At 49.9% G+C, this 20014-nt stretch overlaps 1 protein-coding gene across 6 annotated transcripts in view; it reads right to left on the reverse strand.

The window, feature by feature from the left end:
* LLGL2 (LLGL scribble cell polarity complex component 2) overlaps positions 1-19658 on the reverse strand; it is a 153002-nt gene extending 133344 nt beyond the window's left edge. For 2 of the 6 annotated variants that reach the window (XM_063960610.1, XM_063960609.1), the window contains exon 1: positions 19302-19323. Coding sequence is in view for 1 of the 6 variants with exons in the window: in XM_063960612.1 (XP_063816682.1) it covers positions 19345-19354 (10 nt within the window). In the remaining 5 variants the exon portion in view is untranslated. Of the gene's footprint in view, positions 1-18595; positions 18617-19144; positions 19228-19301; positions 19324-19344; positions 19434-19483 lie in introns of those variants that run through there. The other 4 variants (XM_063960613.1, XM_063960612.1, XM_063960614.1 and 1 more) reach the window with 4 other exon arrangements.
* Between the last annotated feature and the right edge of the window lie 356 nt (positions 19659-20014).

The following is a 20014-nucleotide window of genomic DNA, read 5'->3' on the forward strand; positions in this document are numbered from 1 at the left end:
TTTCGCCAAATACGGTGACAATGGTTTGCGGTTACTTCTTTCCTGGCTTTTATCAGCGTAGGAATGACTTCTTCCGGAATGCCCTTTTCCTTTAGGATCCGGAATTCAACCGCCATGCCGTCAAACGCAGCCACGGTAAGTCTTGGAACAGACAGGGCCCCTGCTGCAGCAGATCCTGTCTGAGCGGTAGAGGCCATGGGTCCTCTGATATAATTTCTTGAAGTTCTGGGTACCAAGCTCTTCTTGGCCCATCCGGAACCATGAGTATCGTTCTTACTCCTCGTTTTCTTATTATTCTCAGTACCTTTGGTATGAGAGGCAGAGGAGGGAATACATAAACCGACTGGTACACCCACGGTGTCACTAGAGCGTCCACAGCTATTGCCTGAGGGTCCCTTGACCTGGCGCAATATCTAGTTTTTTGTTTAGGCGGGACGCCATCATGTCCACCTGTGCCCTTTCCCAACGGTTTACCAACAGTTGAAAGACTTCTGGATGAAGTCCCCACTCTCCCGGGTGTAGGTCGTGTCTGCTGAGGAAGTCTGCTTCCCAGTTGTCCACTCCCGGAATGAACACTGCTGACAGTGCTAAGACGTGATTTTCCGCCCATCGGAGAATCCTTGTGGCTTCTGCCATCGCCATCCTGCTTCTTGTGCCGCCCTGTCGGTTTACATGGGCGACTGCCGTGATGTTGTCTGATTGGATCAGTACCGGCTGGTTTTGAAGCAGAGGCCTTGCCAGACTTAGGGCATTGTAAATGGCCCTCAGTTCCAGAATATTTATGTGTAGGGACGACTCCTGACTTGACCAAAGTCCTTGGAAATTTCTTCCCTGTGTGACTGCCCCCCAGCCTCGAAGGCTGGCATCCGTGGTTACCAGGACCCAGTCCTGTATGCCGAATCTGCGGCCCTCTTGAAGATGAGCACTCTGCAGCCACCACAGTAGAGATAACCCTGTCTCCAAGGACCAGGGTATCAGCCGATGCATCTGAAGATGCGATCCCGACCACTTGTCCAAGAGGTCCCACTGAAAGGTTCTTGCATGGAACCTGCCGAATGGAATTTTGCTTCGTAAGAAGCTACCATTTTTCCCAGGACTCGTGTGCAGTGATGCACCGATACCTGTTTTGGTTTCAGGAGGTCTCTGACTAGAGATGAGGGCTCCTTGGCTTTCTCCTGCGGGAGAAACACTTTTTTCTGTTCTGTGTCCAGAACCATCCCCAGGAACAGTAGGCGTGTGGTAGGAACCAGCTGTGACTTTGGAATGTATAGAATCCATCCGTGCTGTTGTAGCACTTCCCGAGATAGTGCTACTCCGACCAACAACTGCTCCTTGGACCTCGCCTTTATAAGGAGATCGTCCAAGTACGGGATAATTAAAACTCCCTTTTTTCGAAGGAGTATCATCATTTCTGCCATTACCTTGGTAAAGACCCTCGGTGCCGTGGACAGTCCAAACGGCAGTGTTTGGAATTGGTAATGGCAATCCTGTACCACAAATCTGAGGTACTCCTGGTGAGGATGGTAAATGGGGACATGTAGGTAAGCATCCTTGATGTCCAGGGATACCATGTAATCCCCCTCCTCCAGGCTTGCAATAACCGCCCTGAGCGATTCCATCGTGAACTTGAATTTTTTTATGTATGTGTTCAAGGATTTCAAATTTAAAATGGGTCTCACCGAACCGTCCGGTTTCGGTACCACAAACAGTGTGGAATAGTAACCCCGTCCTTGTTGAAGTAGGGGCACCTTGACTATCACCTGCTGGGAATACAGCTTGTGAATTGCCTCTAGCACAGCCTCCCTGCCTGAGGGAGTTGTCGGCAAGGCAGATTTGAGGAAACGGCGGGGGGGAGACGCCTCGAATTCCAGCTTGTACCCCTGAGATACTACTTGAAGGATCCAGGGATCCACCTGTGAGCGAGCCCACTGATCGCTGAAATTTGAGGCGGCCCCCCACCGTACCTGGCTACGCCTGTGGAGCCCCCGCGTCATGCGGTGGACTCACAGGAAGCGGGGGAAGAATTTTGATTCTGGGAACTGGCTGACTGGTGCAGCTTTTTCCCTCTTCCCTCATCTCTGTGCAGAAAGGAAGCGCCTTTGACCCGCTTGCTTTTCTGAAGCCGAAAGGACTGTACCTGATAATAAAGTGCTTTCTTAGGCTGTGAGGAAACCTGAGGTAAAAAAAATTTCTTCCCAGCTGTTGCTGTGGATACGAGGTCCCAGAGACCATCCCCAAACAATTCCTCACCCTTATAAGGCTCTATGTGCCTTTTAAAGTCAGCATCACCTGTCCAGTGTCGGGTCTCTAATACCCTCCTGACAGAATGGACATTGCATTAATTCTGGATGCCAGCCGGCAAAATATCCCTCTGTGCATCCCTCATATATAAGACGACGTCTTATGTTCGCAAAATAGTATCCCTGTTTGACAGGGTTACAGACCACGCTGCAGCAGCACTATCTGCAGGTCTCAGTCTAGTACCTGAGTGTGTAAATACAGACTTCAGGATAGCCTCCTGCTTTTTATCAGCAGGTACCTTCAAAGTGGCCGTATACTAAGACGGCAGTGCCACCTTTTTTGACAAACGTGTGAGCGCCTTATCCACCCTAGGGGGATATCTCCCAGCGTAACTTATCCTCTGGCGGGAAAGGGTACGCCATCAGTAACTTTTTAGAAATTACCAGTTTCTTATCGGGGGAACCCACGCTTTTTCACACTTCATTCACTCATTTGATGGGGGAACAAAACACTGCCTGCTTTTTCTCCCCAAACATAAAACCCTTTTTTTAGTGGTACTTGGGTTAATGTCAGAAATGTGTAACACATTTTTTATTGCCGGGATCATGTAACGGATGTTCCTAGTGGATTGTGTATATGTCTCAACCTCGTCGACACTGGAGTCAGACTCCGTGTCGACATCTGTGTCTGCCATCTGAGGGAGCGGGCGTTTTTGAGCCCCTGATGGCCTTTGAGACGCCTGGGCAGGCGCGGGCTGAGAAGCCGGCTGTCCCATAGCGGTTACGTCATCCAGCCTTTTATGTAAGGAGTTGACACTGTCGGTTTATACCTTCCACCTATCCATCCACTCTGGTGTCGGCCCCACAGGGGGCACATCACATTTATCGGCATCTGCTCTGCCATCACATAAGCCTCCTCATCAAACGTGTCGACACAGCCGTACCGACACACCGCACACACACACAGGGAATGCTCTGACTGAGGACAGGACCCCACACAGCCCTTTGGGGAGACAGAGAGAGAGTATGCCAGCACACACCAGAGCGCTATATAATTTTGGGATTAACACTATATTGAGTGAATTTTTCCCAATAGCTGCTTGTATATACAATATTGCGCCTAAATTTTGTGCCCCCCCTCTCTTTTTAACCCTTTGAGCCTGAAAACTACAGGGGAGAGCCTGGGGAGCGGTCTTCCAGCTGCACTGTGAAGAGAAAATGGCGCCAGTGTGCTGAGGGAGAAGCCCCGCCCCTTTTTCAACTGACTTTCTCCCGCTTTTTCTGGAATACTGGCAGGGGTAATTTTACATCTATATAGCCTCTAGGACTATATATGATGTAGATTTGCCAGCCAAGGTGTCATATATTGCCCTCAGGGCGCCCCCCCCAGCGCCCTGCACCCTCAGTGACCGGAGTGTGAAGTGTGCATGAGGAGCAATGGCACACAGCTGCAGTGCTGTGCGCTACCTTGGTGAAGACTGATGTCTTCTGCCGCCGATTTTCCGGACCTCTTCTTGCTTCTGGCTCTGTAAGGGGGACGGCGGCGCGGCTCCGGGAACGAACACCAAGGCCATTTCCATGCGGTCGATCCTTCTGGAGCTAATGGTGTCCAGTAGCCTAAGAAGCCCAAGCTAGCTGCAAGCAGGTAGGTTCGCTTCTTCTCCCCTTAGTCCCTCGATGCAGTGAGCCTGTTGCCAGCAGGTCTCACTGTAAAATAAAAAACCTAAAATAAACTTTCTTTCTAGGAGCTCAGGAGAGCCCCTAGTGTGCATCCAGCTCGGCCGGGCACAGAAATCTAACTGAGGTCTGGAGGAGGGTCATAGTGGGAGGAGCCAGTGCACACCAGATAGTACCTAATCTTTCTTTTAGAGTGCCCAGTCTCCTGCGGAGCCCGTCTATTCCCCATGGTCCTTACGGAGTTCCCAGCATCCACTAGGACGTCAGAGAAAAGGGGTAAGCTGCCTGCCGCTAGGTGTAAAAATGGGGTACGCTGCCTGCCGCTAGGTGTAAAAATGGGGTACGCTGCCTGCCGCTAGGTGTAAAAATGGGGTACGCTGCCTGCCGCTAGGTGTAAAAATGGGGTACGCTGCCTGCCGCTAGGTGTAAAAATGGGGTACGCTGCCTGCCGCTAGGTGTAAAAATGGGGTACGCTGCCTGCCGCTAGGTGTAAAAATGGGGTACGCTGCCTGCCGCTAGGTGTAAAAATGGGGTACGCTGCCTGCCGCTAGGTGTAAAAATGGGGTACGCTGCCTGCCGCTAGGTGTAAAAATGGGGTACGCTGCCTGCCGCCAGGTGTAAAAATGGGGTACGCTGCCTGCCGCCAGGTGTAAAAATGGGGTACGCTGCCTGCCGCCAGGTGTAAAAATGGGGTACGCTGCCTGCCGCCATGTGTAAAAATGGGGTACGCTGCCTGCCGCCATGTGTAAAAATGGGGTACGCTGCCTGCCGCCATGTGTAAAAATGGGGTACGCTGCCTGCCGCCATGTGTAAAAATGGGGTACGCTGCCTGCCGCCATGTGTAAAAATGGGGTACGCTGCCTGCCGCCATGTGTAAAAATGGGGTACGCTGCCTGCCGCCATGTGTAAAAATGGGGTACGCTGCCTGCCGCCATGTGTAAAAATGGGGTACGCTGCCTGCCGCCATGTGTAAAAATGGGGTACGCTGCCTGCCGCCATGTGTAAAAATGGGGTACGCTGCCTGCCGCCATGTGTAAAAATGGGGTACGCTGCCTGCCGCCATGTGTAAAAATGGGGTACGCTGCCTGCCGCCATGTGTAAAAATGGGGTACGCTGCCTGCCGCCATGTGTAAAAATGGGGTACGCTGCCTGCCGCCATGTGTAAAAATGGGGTACGCTGCCTGCCGCCATGTGTAAAAATGGGGTACGCTGCCTGCCGCCATGTGTAAAAATGGGGTACGCTGCCTGCCGCCATGTGTAAAAATGGGGTACGCTGCCTGCCGCCATGTGTAAAAATGGGGTACGCTGCCTGCCGCCATGTGTAAAAATGGGGTACGCTGCCTGCCGCCATGTGTAAAAATGGGGTACGCTGCCTGCCGCCATGTGTAAAAATGGGGTACGCTGCCTGCCGCCATGTGTAAAAATGGGGTACGCTGCCTGCCGCCATGTGTAAAAATGGGGTACGCTGCCTGCCGCCATGTGTAAAAATGGGGTACGCTGCCTGCCGCCATGTGTAAAAATGGGGTACGCTGCCTGCCGCCATGTGTAAAAATGGGGTACGCTGCCTGCCGCCATGTGTAAAAATGGGGTACGCTGCCTGCCGCCATGTGTAAAAATGGGGTACGCTGCCTGCCGCCATGTGTAAAAATGGGGTACGCTGCCTGCCGCCATGTGTAAAAATGGGGTACGCTGCCTGCCGCCATGTGTAAAAATGGGGTACGCTGCCTGCCGCCATGTGTAAAAATGGGGTACGCTGCCTGCCGCCATGTGTAAAAATGGGGTACGCTGCCTGCCGCTATGTGTAAAAATGGGGTACGCTGCCTGCCGCTATGTGTAAAAATGGGGTACGCTGCCTGCCGCTATGTGTAACAAGGGCACGCTGCCTGCCGCTATGTGTAACAAGGGCACGCTGCCTGCCGCTATGTGTAACAAGGGCACGCTGCCTGCCGCTATGTGTAACAAGGGCACGCTGCCTGCCGCTATGTGTAACAAGGGCACGCTGCCTGCCGCTGTGTGTAACAAGGGCACGCTGCCTGCCGCTGTGTGTAACAAGGGCACGCTGCCTGCCGCTGTGTGTAACAAGGGCACGCTGCCTGCCGCTGTGTGTAACAAGGGCACGCTGCCTGCCGCTGTGTGTAACAAGGGCACGCTGCCTGCCGCTGTGTGTAAAAAGGGCACGCTGTCTGCCGCTGTGTGTAAAAAGGGCACGCTGTCTGCCGTTGTGTGTAAAAAGGGCACGCTGTCTGCCGTTGTGTGTAAAAAGGGCACGCTGTCTGCCGTTGTGTGTAAAAAGGGCACGCTGTCTGCCGTTGTGTGTAAAAAGGGCACGCTGTCTGCCGTTATGTGTAAAAAGGGCACGCTGTCTGCCGTTATGTGTAAAAAGGGCACGCTGTCTGCCGTTATGTGTAAAAAGGGCACGCTGTCTGCCGTTATGTGTAAAAAGGGCACGCTGTCTGCCGTTATGTGTAAAAAGGGCACGCTGTCTGCCGTTATGTGTAAAAACTGCACGCTGTCTGCCGTTATGTGTAAAAAGTGCACGCTGTCTGCTGTAATGTGTAAAAAGAGGAATCTGTCCGCTGTAAGGTGTAAAAGGGTCTCTACCTGGTGTAGTGGTGCTACTGTGCGGCGTAATTTGAATAATGGAGACTACTGTGTACCGTTTTATGAATTGGTATTATTTTGTGGCCACACCCCTTCCCCACGAAGCCACGCCACTATGTATTTTTGCGCGCGCCTACGGCGCGCACTGCCCCTGTTTTGCATGCAGGGGTGGGGCTCCGATGCCGTTTCTTGCACACAGTGCGAAAATGTCTAGTTACGGCACTGTTGCTAGGTATCCATTTCTCTGGCCCTGAGCAGGTCCCCCTCACCAGATCCTCTCCAGGGGTGAGGGGGTGGACTTGGATGGGGTGTGTGTGTGGGGGGGGCAAAGCATTTTGTCGCACCTGGGCCCACCGCTCGCTAGTTCCGCCACTGGCCACGCTATTTATTCTCCCTCCAGGGGGGTCGTGGACCCCCACGAGGGAGAATATTTGTCGGTATGCTGGGTGTAGGGATTCCCGGGGCCGGTATACTGTGTGCCGGGATCACGACATTCGGCATACTGAAGACCACCCGGGCTACCTACCATGGGTCATTTCTGTGCCCATTTTCTAGTGTGATAAATAATAAGAATTTACTTACCGATAATTCTATTTCTCGTAGTCCGTAGTGGATGCTGGGAACTCCGTAAGGACCATGGGGAATAGCGGCTCCGCAGGAGACTGGGCACATCTAAAGAAAGCTTTAGGACTATCTGGTGTGCACTGGCTCCTCCCCCTATGACCCTCCTCCAAGCCTCAGTTAGGATACTGTGCCCGGACGAGCGTACACAATAAGGAAGGATTTCGAATCCCGGGTAAGACTCATACCAGCCACACCAATCACACCGTACAACTTGTGATATGAAACCCAGTTAACAGCATGATAACAGAGGAGCCTCTGAATAGATGGCTCACAACAAGAACCCGATTAGTTAACAATAACTATGTACAAGTATTGCAGACAATCCGCACTTGGGATGGGCGCCCAGCATCCACTACGGACTACGAGAAATAGAATTATCGGTAAGTAAATTCTTATTTTCTCTGACGTCCTAGTGGATGCTGGGAACTCCGTAAGGACCATGGGGATTATACCAAAGCTCCCAAACGGGCGGGAGAGTGCGGATGACTCTGCAGCACCGAATGAGAACTCCAGGTCCTCCTCAACCAGGGTATCAAATTCGTAGAATTTTGCAAACGTGTTTGCCCCTGACCAAGTAGCTGCTCGGCAAAGTTGTAAAGCCGAGACCCCTCGGGCAGCCGCCCAAGATGAGCCCACCGTCCTTGTGGAATGGGCTTTTATTGATTTAGGCTGCGGTAATCCTACCGCAGAATGCGCCAGCTGAATAGTGCTACAAATCCAGCGCGCAATAGACTGCTTAGAAGCAGGAGCACCCAGCTTGTTGGGTGCCATCAGGATAAACAGCGAGTCAGTTTTCCTGACTCCAGCCGTCCTGGAAAAATAAAATTTACAGGGCCCTCACTACGTCCAGCAACTTGGAATCCTCCAAGTCCCCAGTAGCCGCAGGCACCACAATAGGTTGGTTCAAGTGAAAAACTGAGACCACCTTCGGGAGAAACTGAGGACGAGTCCTCAACTCTGCCCTATCCATACAGAAGATCAGATAAGGCCTTTTACATGACAAAGCTGCCAATTCTGACACACGCCTGGCCAAGGCCAAGGCCAACAGCATGACCACTTTCCACGCGAGATACTTTAGCTCCATGGTTTTAAGTGGCTCAACCAATGCGACATTAGGAAATCCAACACCACGTTGAGATCCAAAAAGTGCCACAGGAGGCACAAAAGGAGGCTGAATATGTAGTACTCCTTTAACCAAAGTCTGAACTTCAGGCAGTGAAGCCAGTTCTTTCTGGAAGAAAAAAAATCGACAGAGCCGAAATCTGGACCTTGATGGACCCCAATTTGAGGCCCAAACGTCACCCCTGCTTGCAGGAAGTGCAGGAATCGACATAGTTGAAATTCCTCCGTCGGGGCCTTCATGGCCTCCCACCAAGCAACAAATTTTCACCAAACGCGGCGATAATGTCTTACGGTGACATCCTTCCTGGCTATGATCAGGGTAGGGATGACTTCCTTCGGAATACCCTTTTCCTTTAGGATCCGGTGTTCTACCGCCATGCCGTCAAACGCAGCCGCGGTAAGTCTTGGAACAGACAGGGTCCCTGCTGCAGCAGGTCTTGTCTGAGCGGCAGAGGCCAAGGGTCCTCTGCCAGCATCTCTTGAAGTTCCGGGTACCAAGCTCTTCATGGCCAATCCGGAACCCCGAGTATGGTTTTCACTCCTCGCCTTCTTATTATTCTCAGTACCTTGGGTATGAGAGGTAGAGGAGGAGACACATAAACCGACTGGTACACCCACGGTGTCACTAGAGCGTCCCCAGCGATCGCCTGAGGGTCCCTTGACCTGGCGCAATATCTTTTCAACTTCTTGTTGAGGCGGGACGCCATCATGTCCACCCGTGGTCATTCCCAACGGTTTACCCGCATTTGGAAAACTTCTGGATGAAGTCCCCATTCTCCTGGGTGTAGGTCGCCCATCGGAGAATCCTTGTGGCTTCTGCCATCGCCATCCTGCTTCTTGTGCCGCCCTGTCTGTGTACATGGGCGACCGCCGTGATGTCGTCTGATTGGATCAGTACCGGCTGGTTCTGAAGCAGGGGCCTTGCTTGTCTTAGGGCATTGTAAATGGCCCTTAGCTGCCGAATATTTATGTGAAGCGAAATCTCCTTGGAAATTTCTTCCCTGTGTGACTGCACCCCAGCCCCGAAGGCTGGCATCCGTGGTCACCAGGACCCAGTCCTGTATTCCGAATCTGCGGCCCACTAGTAGATGAGCCCTCTGCAGCCACCACAGCAGCGACACCCTGTTTCTTGCTGACAGGGTTATCCGCTGTTGTATCTGTACATGGGACCCGGATCATTAGTCCCACAGGTCCCACTGGAACGTCCTTGCGTGGAGTCTTCCGAATGGAATTATGCTTCGTACGAAGCTACCATTTTCCCCAGGACTCGTGTGCATTGATGTACCGACACCTGTCCTGGTTTTAGGATGTCTCTGACTAGAGAGGACAACTCCTCGGCTTTTTCCACTGGAAGAAACACTCTTTTCTGGTCTGCGTTCAGAAACATTCCCAGGAACAGAAGACGTGTCGTCGGGACCAGCTGTGACTTTGGAATATTGAGAATCCAGTCGTGCTGTTGTAGCACTTCCCGAGAGAGTGCTACCCCCACTACCAACTGTTCTTTGGACCTCGCCTTTATCAGGAGATCGTCCAAGTACGGGATAATAAAAACTTCCTTCTTGCGAAGGAGTATCATCACTTCGGCCATTACCTAGGTAAAGACCTTCGGTGCCGTGGACAACTCCAACGGCCGCGTCTGGAACGGATAGTGACAGTCCTGTACCACATATCTGAGGTACTCCTGGTGAGGGGGGGGGGAATGGGGACATGCAGGTACGCATCCTTGATGTCCAGGGAGACCCTGTAATCCCCCTCGTCCAGGCTCGTAATAAGCGCCCTGAGCGATTCCATCTTGAACTTGAATCTTCTGATATAAAAGTTCAAGTATTTTAATTTCAAGATGGGTCTCACCGAACCGTTGCGGTACCACAACCACTATAGTAACCCCTTCCTTGCTGAAGGAGGGGCACCTTGACAATCACTTGTTGTGATTATAGTGTTGAATATCCACCAACACCGTCTCCCTGGCAGAGGGAGGTGCCGGTAAGGCAGATTTTAGGAAACGGCGGGGGGAAGAATGTCTCGAACTCCAGCCTGTACCCCTGAGATACTACTTGAAGGGATCCATGTGAGAGAGCCCACTGTCCGCTGAAATATCTGAGACGGGCCCCCACCGTACCCGGGTCCGCCTGAGCAGCCCCAGCACCATGCTGTGGACCTACCGGACGCAGGGAGGACTTCTGCTCTTGGGAACTAGCTGTGTGTTGCAGCTTTTTTCCTCTACCTATGCCTCTCGGCAGAAAGGATGAGCCTCTAGCCCACTTGTTTTTCTGGGGCCGAAAAGGACTGTACTTGATGATACGGTGCTTTCTTTTGTTGTGGGGTAGCCTGTGGCAAAAAAATTAATTTCCCAGCAGTAGCTGTGGAAACTAGGTCTGAAAAACTATCCCCAAACAGTTTTACCCCCTTATAGGGCAACTTCCATGTGCCGATTCGAGTCGGCATCGCCTGACCATTGCCAAGCCCATAACCCCCGTCTGGCGGCAATGGACCTAGCGCTTATTTTTGATGCCAGTCAGCAAATATCCCTCTGTGCATCACGCATGTATAAGACCACGTCTTTTATATGCTCTATTTTCAGCAAAATATTGTCCCTATCCATAGTTATTTTCCGACAGGGAATCTGACCACGCAGCGGGAGCACTGCCCATCCATGCCGAAGCAACGGCTGGTCGCAATATAATGCCCTAGTGTGTGACCATATCTTATAGGGTAACCTCCTGCTTTCTATCAGCAGGTTCCTTCAGGGCGGCCGTACCCGAAGACGGTAGTGCCACCTTTTCTGATAAGCGTGTAAGCGCTGTATCTACCCTATGGGGTGTTTCCCCGCGTGACCTATCCTCTGGCGGGAAAGGGTACGCTGCCAATAACCGTTGTAGAAATTATCAATTTCTTACCGGGGGAAGACCACTCTTCCTCACACACACCTCATTTAATTTCTCAGATGCAGGAAAAACTACTAATAGTTTTCTCTCACCAAACACAATACCCTTTTATGTGGTACCTGGGGTATAATCATAAATGTGTAATACATTTTTCATTGTCTCAATCCTGTAACGGGTGGACCTATTTGGAGGGTACACCAGTCTCATCGATGTCGACACTGGAGTCAGTATCCGTGTCGACATCTGTGTCTGTTATCTGAGGTAGCGGGCGATTTTAGAGCCCCCCATGACATTTGAGACGCTGGAACAGGCACAAGCTGAGTAGCCGGCTGTTCCGTGTCGTCGGCCTTTTATGTAAGGAGTTGACACTTTCACGTAATCCTTCCATAAGTTCAACCACACCGGTGTCGACCCCGCAGGGGGTGACAACATATTTACAGGCAATCGCTCCGCCTCCACCTCATTATCCTCCACATACCTGTCGACACAGCCGTACCGACACACAGCACACACACAGGGAATGCTCTGATAGAGGACAGGACCCCACAAAGCCCTTTGGGGAGACAGAGGGAGAGTATGCCAGCACACACCAGGGCGCTATATATCACAGGGATAGCACCTATAAAAAAGTGTTTTCCCTTATAGCTGCATATATGTTGTATACTGCGCCTAAATTGTGCCCCCCCCCCTCTCTTTTTAACCCTTTCTGTAGTGTATTAACTGCAGGGGAGAGCCAGGGAGCTTCCCTCCAACGGAGCTGTGAGGGAAAAATGGCGCCAGTGTGCTGAGATAGGCTCCGCCCCTTTTTCGCTGACTTTTCTCCCGCATTTTTATGGAATCTGGCAGGGGTTAATATACATCCATATAGCCCTGGGGGTTATATGTGATGTATTTTTGCCAGCCAAGGTGTTTATATTGCTGCTCAGGGCGCCCTCCCCCAGCGCCCTGCACCCTCAGTGACCGGAGTGTGTGGTGTGCATGAGGAGCAATGGCGCACAGCTGCAGTGCTGTGCGCTACCTTGGTGAAGACTGATGTCTTCTGCCGCCGATTTTCCGGACCTCTTCTTGCTTCTGGCTCTGTAAGGGGGCCGGCGGCGCGGCTCTGGGACCGGACTCCGAGGCTAGGCCTGTGTTCGGTCCCTCTGGAGCTAATGGTGTCCAGTAGCCTAAGAAGCCCAAGCTGGCTGCAAGCAGGCAGGTTCGCTTCTTCTCCCCTTAGTCCCTCGATGCAGTGAGCCTGTTGCCAGCAGGTCTCACTGAAAATAAAAAACCTAAAACTAACTTTTTCTAAGAAGCTCAGGAGAGCTCCTAGATTGCACCCTGCTCGGTCGGGCACAAAAATCTAACTGAGGCTTGGAGGAGGGTCATAGGGGGAGGAGCCAGTGCACACCAGATAGTCCTAAAGCTTTCTTTAGATGTGCCCAGTCTCCTGCGGAGCCGCTATTCCCCATGGTCCTTACGGAGTTCCCAGCATCCACTAGGACGTCAGAGAAATGGGTCAAATAATGATAGTGATGCAGTACTTCTGGAATTTATACACAGTTTTTGCGTTCCATATAATTACATTAAAGATGATGCGCAGTGCATCGTTTCTGGCTCCTGTGTCTCATGATCAGGGGGCGAAGGTGGGCCGTTGGTGATGCTGTGGACACTGCACTCCTTGCGTGGTGGTGCTGGAGATCCTGTGGAACGCATTACTTCCAGCTCCTGCATTCCACAGATAGAAAGCGGGGTGCCAGAAGTTGGTGAGAGTGGCTGCTAATGCTGCAGGCACTAAGTTAGAGCTATGGTGCAATGTTGACATGATAATAACCATGCAGACTGGGCGCTTGTAGGGAGAAGATGAAGTGAGTGTAAGTGATACATGAATATACATGTATAGTGCCTCTGATGGTATGTGTAAGCTTTATGGCTATGAGTGACATCACTTCTGGTCAGTGCAGCAAGTATGGCGGTACTGTATACCAGTAAGAAATTGTCAGCCGTTATGTAGTACCGCCGGCCCAACCGCCATGCTTGCAGCCGCTGCTGTGTGTGAGGCCGGGAAGGAGAGCGCAGCGTGCGCCTCTCCTGTGTCTCCAGCAGCGGCGTGTCTCTCAAATGAGGCGCCGGTTCGTGAGCCAATCAGAGCTCGCAGACTGGCAGCTGCTATTCCGCCACTGGGGGCATATGTGTATCTGGTACTGTGGCGGCATATGTATTTCAGGCACTGGGGGGGAAGGTGGGGGGGCACATGTGGATCTGGCACTGCGCTACTGGGGGCACATGTGGATCTGGCACTGCGCTACTGGGGGCACATGTGGATCTGGCACTGCGCTACTGGGGGCACATGTGGATCTGGCCACCCATATGTGTATCACGCCCCTATTTTCATTGGCCACACCCCTTTTCGGCACGTGCACACCATACCACTAAGATTTTTTTTCTACTTGCACCACTGCTTATAACCCAGGTTATTGCTGGGACAACTCGGGTTGAAGTTTGCTGGGAAAGAGTCAGATCAAAATGACCCAGATCGCATTACCCGGGAATCCAGCTAGCCCACTGTGTGAACCTGGGTCACACTAAAAGCATACGGAGCAACGGATCACTGGCATCTACAAGCGCCGGCAGAGGGAAGACCCAGCGATAACCCTGTTGCAGCCTGCACTGTGTGCGGGATATCAATGTGACACAGTTTGAAACAGTGTTCGTTTAGCCAGGTTGGACATGGGAAATGGGTGGAAAAGGGGTATAAGATTCTCACATCACTACAACTGATTGTAAATACACTACTAGTCAAACAAAAACCATTATTCCAAACTCTATACCATCATTTAATTTGGCTTCAGCTATTACCATAACTGCCCTTTAGTATTAATACTGAAGAGAAGTTCAGAGTATAAAATAATACACTCATGGTGTGTCAGTGACAGCATTGTGTGGAAGAGAAGATGTGTTGGGACACCAGACAGAAAACACTTGGAATAACAAGGAGATTATTCAGAGGACTACTCTTGATTTATGACTCTTAACACATAAATGTCAGCCAGAGCCAAGGCATAGGCACAATGGGAAGTAAATAGCACAGTACAAATGGGAATTGCACTGAGGGGTGGGGGCCGCAAACAGGTCATGAAAAGAAAGTTTGATCCTTAAAGTGAGATTCAAGGCTTTTTACCAAATGTGCTGAGGAGTTTGCAGTGTTGTATTAAATAAATGTAAACATTTGTGAGAACTGGAAACATTTGTCTGGTGAAATTCATAAATTGTGAGGGACGAGTCTGGTAAGAAAATGGTTAAACGGTTACAATCCTGGCTGGTCTTACAGATAAAAGAAGAAAAATGAGTGGAACAGACAGTAACTACTGGCCTGTCACAGGCTGTGGAATGTGACAGTGTCAGGTTGGGAAAAGTATTTCCTATACAAATTGCTATAATGCCTTCAGATTTTACGTTATGTCGCTGTGAACAATTTGGAAGAGTAATGCCAGAAGTTTTGCTCCTTTGCGAAGATAAAACCCTATAACAAGAAGCTGACAAATACATTTCTTAAAAAAGGAGTTTTTCTAGGCCACTACGGAAATAAAGTGAGAAGCTATAATTGGCTAATGGGGTACATGGTAGCACACGCTATGTTACAAACATGCACTTACAAGGCTTTAAACAATATTTTAGGACATGCCACCGACTCAAAAGCTGGGAAGCCAAAAGAGAAAAACGACCTGGAATTTCTAGCAGCCCTTCCCTAATCCACCCAAACTCCACACTACAACTTCCTAGCACACCCTCCCCCTAACATACTCCTTTATTGTGGAAGGCCTAATTAAGGCACTATGGATAAATTAAATGACTGACCAAAGTTCACCTAGAAAAACAAGATAATGTTTCTGTTCATTTTAACCCTCACTACACTACTTGGAGCTGAGACACAAACAATGTAACATGTTGCTTCAGCACAAATGCAAACGTCTAAATTTGCAAATGCAAACTGCTCAGGAGAAGCTATAAAAAGGTGGGTACACACTGGTAGATATATCTGCCGATCAATTGATCGGCAGATATATCTATGGACGGATTGGGCAGTGTGTTGTGCATACACACTGCCCGATCCGTCGGGGACCGACATCATGAACTGGGCGGGCGTGTACACACGCCCGCCCAGTTCAGCTGTCAATCACCGCCGGCTGCCGCAGCATGTGTACGCGTACACACAGCGACGTGCCAAAATATCGGTAGATACATTAGCCGTTGGCTGTGCTGCGGGGCCGACGCGATACGTCTGTGAACGACGGAGTTCAAAGACATATCGCCTGTACACACTGGCCGACGGACCCACGATATATATCGGCCAGTGTGTACCCACCTTTACTTGTAGCACTGATCATGAAATTACAATTGATGTTATGAAACAAATTTATACATTTGCCCAACAGTCCCTCCACAAAAGCAGGTGTACAAGCACAGATTTGTAAAAAGATAATTCAACCCCGGACCTTTAACTCCCAATATACTCCAGTTATGTAGCTGCCATGCTGAGGCATCTTGTCTCATGGGACTACAGTTCCTTATTATTAGGTATAGGCGTACTGTAGTTCAAGAGATTTTGGTTAAGACCATAAAAAAAAAAAAAGCTTCAGCACTTTCCCAAATTCCCTCATACTACCTTCTGTAAGGAAATTTCACTTGAAAGAGTGCTAGCACATATTGCAGCTTATCCCTATACTAATACACTTTTGCTAACTATCCTCAATAAGAAATAAACTATGGAAAAATAACCCACAGACCAACAGGGAATATAAGAGCCGGCCCTAACCAAATTGATGCCGTAGGCAAGATTTTGGAGGGCACCGGTGCTAGTTCGGCCTCTGACTCAGCACCCATCACCACAGATCGCAGCAACAGCCAGCAACACCCATCACCCCCAGTCACTGCTACCCGCAGCAGTGCTCCTGCCGGCTCAGCTGTATATGCTGCTGTCCAATCGGAGATTAGCTGAGAGTGCCAGTCGTGGCAGGGCAGCAAATGCAGAGCTGTCGCTGCTGTCCACCCGTCCCACCGCTGCGCGTTGTGTCAAGCTGACTCTTAGTCGGCCCAAGGCTTGGAATGAATGCCCCTAGGCATTTGCCTAATTTTGCCTATGCATAAGTCCGGCTCTGGGGGAGATGTATCAAGCCTTCTGAAGAGTGGAGAATGTTGCCCATCACAACCAATCAGCTTCTACATATTAGTCTATACAATGTACTTGATAAATAATAACTAGAAGCTGATAAGTTGCGATGGGCAACTTCTCCACTTTTTAGGTACATCTTACCCAGTGTTTCCCAAACCTGGTCCTCAAGGCATGCTAATTGTCCAGTTAAGGATTTCCATGCTCGAGCGCAGATGCACATAAATTGTGGTTCAGTCCACAAAACAGGCTGCCTCCACAAATAAGCCACATTAAGCTGCCTCACAGCACTGGGGTCATGGGTTAGATTCCCACCATGGCCCTAACTGTGTGGAGTTTGTATATTCTCCCCGTACTTGCGTGGGTTTCCTCCGGGTGCTCCGGTTTCCTCCCACAATCCAAAAATATACTGGTAGGTTAATTGGCTCCCTACAAATTAACTTTAGCGTGAATATGTGTGCGTGTAGGTGTGGCAGGGAATATAGACTGTAAGCTCCACTGGGGCAGGGACTGATGTGAATGGCCAAATACTCTCTGTAAAAGCGCTGCGGAATATGTGTGTGCTATATAAATAACTGCTAATAAATAAAATAAAATAAAATATACACCTTACAGAACACTAGGGGGCCAACACATAGTTTGAGCGCAATTTAGACACAGATGCTCCCTCTCTGATGCTGCATTCAGTTCGCAAATGCCGGATCCTACCCGGTAAGAGAAACGTGTACTTACCGGATGGGATCCGGCATTTGCGCTCCGTTGCTGGCTTTCCGACCCGGCAATATACCGGGTCGGTTGCCATAGCAGCGGAGGGCGCAGCAGCAGGGGCGGGGGTGGAGGCGGCGCTGGGAGATGAGCTTATCTCCTGCGCCGCCTCTCCCTATGCTGTGAATGGGAGCCGTGTCGCATCGGAACGGCTCCCATTCACACTGCACCTGACCCGGTAATCAACCCGGTAATAACCCTTCTTTCTTACCGGGTTGAATTACCGGGTCAGGCGACCCGCTAGTTCTGAAAAGGAGCTTTCACATCGCACACTGACCCGTTTCAACACGGCAATATGCCGTGTCGATACCGGGTTTTTAGTGCGATGTGAAAGGGGTATGACACTGCAGAACACAATATATATGTTTCAGCAGACTCTGCACTCCTTTCCGTCCAATTCATGGTGTGCCTTACTATGAAATAAAACAATGGACTGGTGGCACTAGCAGTACTGGGCAAGAATGGGTCAACAAGAACCTCCTCCTTTACACAGAGTGGAACACATGTCTTGGTGCTCCCACCCACTATTGCACATAGGAGGTGGGGGGATGATTACATTTTGTTGAAGCATTAATTATTGCACTTGTCATGCTCAAATACACAGGGTTTAGCCGCATATAGCAGCTGAACCCAACTAAAATCCTGGTGCCCAAACCCCAAACATATCTCCTTTTCGAACAAATGACCCCACCCCCGCCTTAAATTGACACCCATCATGAGGGTGCATTTGCTCAACCTAGTGTGTACATACTGTATGGTACGCAATATAGGATTGTAAGCACCACTGGGGCAGTGACGGACATGAATAGCCAAATATTCTCTGTAAAGCAGTGCAGAATATGTGTACGCTGTATAAATAACGGATAATACATAAGTGATCAAAGAAAATAAATCCACATTACTAGCAGCCGTGACAAGCACTGAAGACACAGTGCCATCTTGTAGTTACCATACTCTACAACTCTGTCACAAAACAAAGACATTGTGCACTTCATACATTGGGTATTCAACATCTATTGTTGCCAGCTACAGCACAGATATAAAACACTGTGTTAAAGCCCAGTTACAGGAATAAGTGGTATCAGATGACTCACATACAGTATAAACATTCACCTATATCAAACAATAAGATGCAACTGCAGTGGTATAGTGTCAGTTCTATTTTTCAGACATAACCTGCTATAACATTAAGATCAATCCTATCTAGGCAAACATGGGTGACCAGAGTCTAAAGAAAATATACATTAAAACAGACTCACTAGACTTTCTAGCATAGCACAACTATTTGTACTGATTCCTTTGTACAAAGCAGTGTGGTTTCTAACGTTTCAGAGCAGGAAGTCATTTTTGGAGAGATTTTCATAGATGCATTGTGTGTAGTACTGTAGTGCACATATATACATAGAAAATAAATATTTTAGTTAAAGGTGAAGTTGGAGTTCTTCCTATCAAAATCTCAGTCTTGTCCCATAAACAGCAGCCAAATGGGGTTTCGGAAACAAGAATGAACAAAATAAAGCTCCTACACTCACCTGTTGCACAGATTACTCAACATATGTCAAGAACCATAGTCACATACAGACCTGCTACAAATATTGTGACACCTTTTTACCACATGAGTAATGTACTGTGCATCGCACGCCTACCCGATTAACCAAAGGCTGCTGAGGGAGACACCCAACAGGATTAGGACAGAAAGCAGACCATCACCTGCTATCAGGTGCATGCATAGCAGTGGGGAAGAGCAGGCTTCTTATTAGGGTTACTTCACCTGCGTTTTCTAAGAGTCTTCTTGTATATAAAAGACTTTTTGTCATGTATACAATAAAAAGTTTTCTGACATGGAAAAGTGTTCACTGTGCTATAGGAATTATCAGACAATAGTAATCTTCCATGCACAGCTGGCAATGCTCAAATCACACCTGCTGCATACTCTAAGCAGCCCAATATGTATTTCATTCTCTTTCTGTACTGCAGGTAGAACTATAAACCCCCGAGCCGGGTGAGCTCACTTAAGTATACATGTTGTCCATCATATGACACCATGTAACTTCTTACACCTCGCCCAACAAAGTACACACCTGTTGTACCAGACACACATATGTGCTGTGCCGACCAGGTCACACCCACAGAGTCTACATGGAACGCATCCACCAGCCAGAGTGCCCATCAACAGCAGCACCCCCTCCCCCCGGGACCAACACACGCAGAGTGATGACATCCATAGCCAATTATTACTTTGTACACTCTCCCCTGCACCAGATCCCTTCTCATCACTGACCGGCAGCCATCCATCAGGCATCGACCGGTCACCTAACCCCAGGGTGCCGCTGTACGGGTCAGTGCATTACCCAACACACAGGCCAGTGGCGACTTTCCAAAGTCTGACCCTTTCCCCTTCCACCCACACGCCCCCTCACCTTCCCAGTCTCCGGTGCTTCCCCTGATCCGTGTCCCGCGGGAGGCGCCTGGGCCGCAGCCGCTTCCTGGTTCCCTCCACCGGGGGGCTGGCTTATTACATATTCATGACAGACTAACAACAGCTAACCAATAGCAGAGGAGTGTCCAGATTGCATAGCCACACCCTGTCATATAGGTGACGTTTCAGGCTTCAAGTCCATCCCTTCTACTCATGAATAATGTATGCTTAGGAGTCCGACCTCATTTATTGAATCCTCCGCGCACCTGGCTCACCTGGCTCGTTGTACTTTATGGAACCGCCCGTAACATTCCGCGGTGTAGAAAATAGATCCTTGCTGAGCTGGAAGCTGTTCCCACGGTGATACATAGGAGGCGGCTGTGTGCTACAGGTGCTACGGCCACGCTCTGACGCCCCTTATGTCACGTAGTTAGCGCATCATTTTTATTCATTTAAATATCTAAAAATAAGGTTTGCAAGGGCTAGAATGAGATTTTAAATAAATACCTACATGGTAAGGGTTGCCATTACT

Source organism: Pseudophryne corroboree, chromosome 3, assembly GCF_028390025.1.
Source record: "Pseudophryne corroboree isolate aPseCor3 chromosome 3, aPseCor3.hap2, whole genome shotgun sequence".
Taxonomy (NCBI): domain Eukaryota; kingdom Metazoa; phylum Chordata; class Amphibia; order Anura; family Myobatrachidae; genus Pseudophryne; species Pseudophryne corroboree.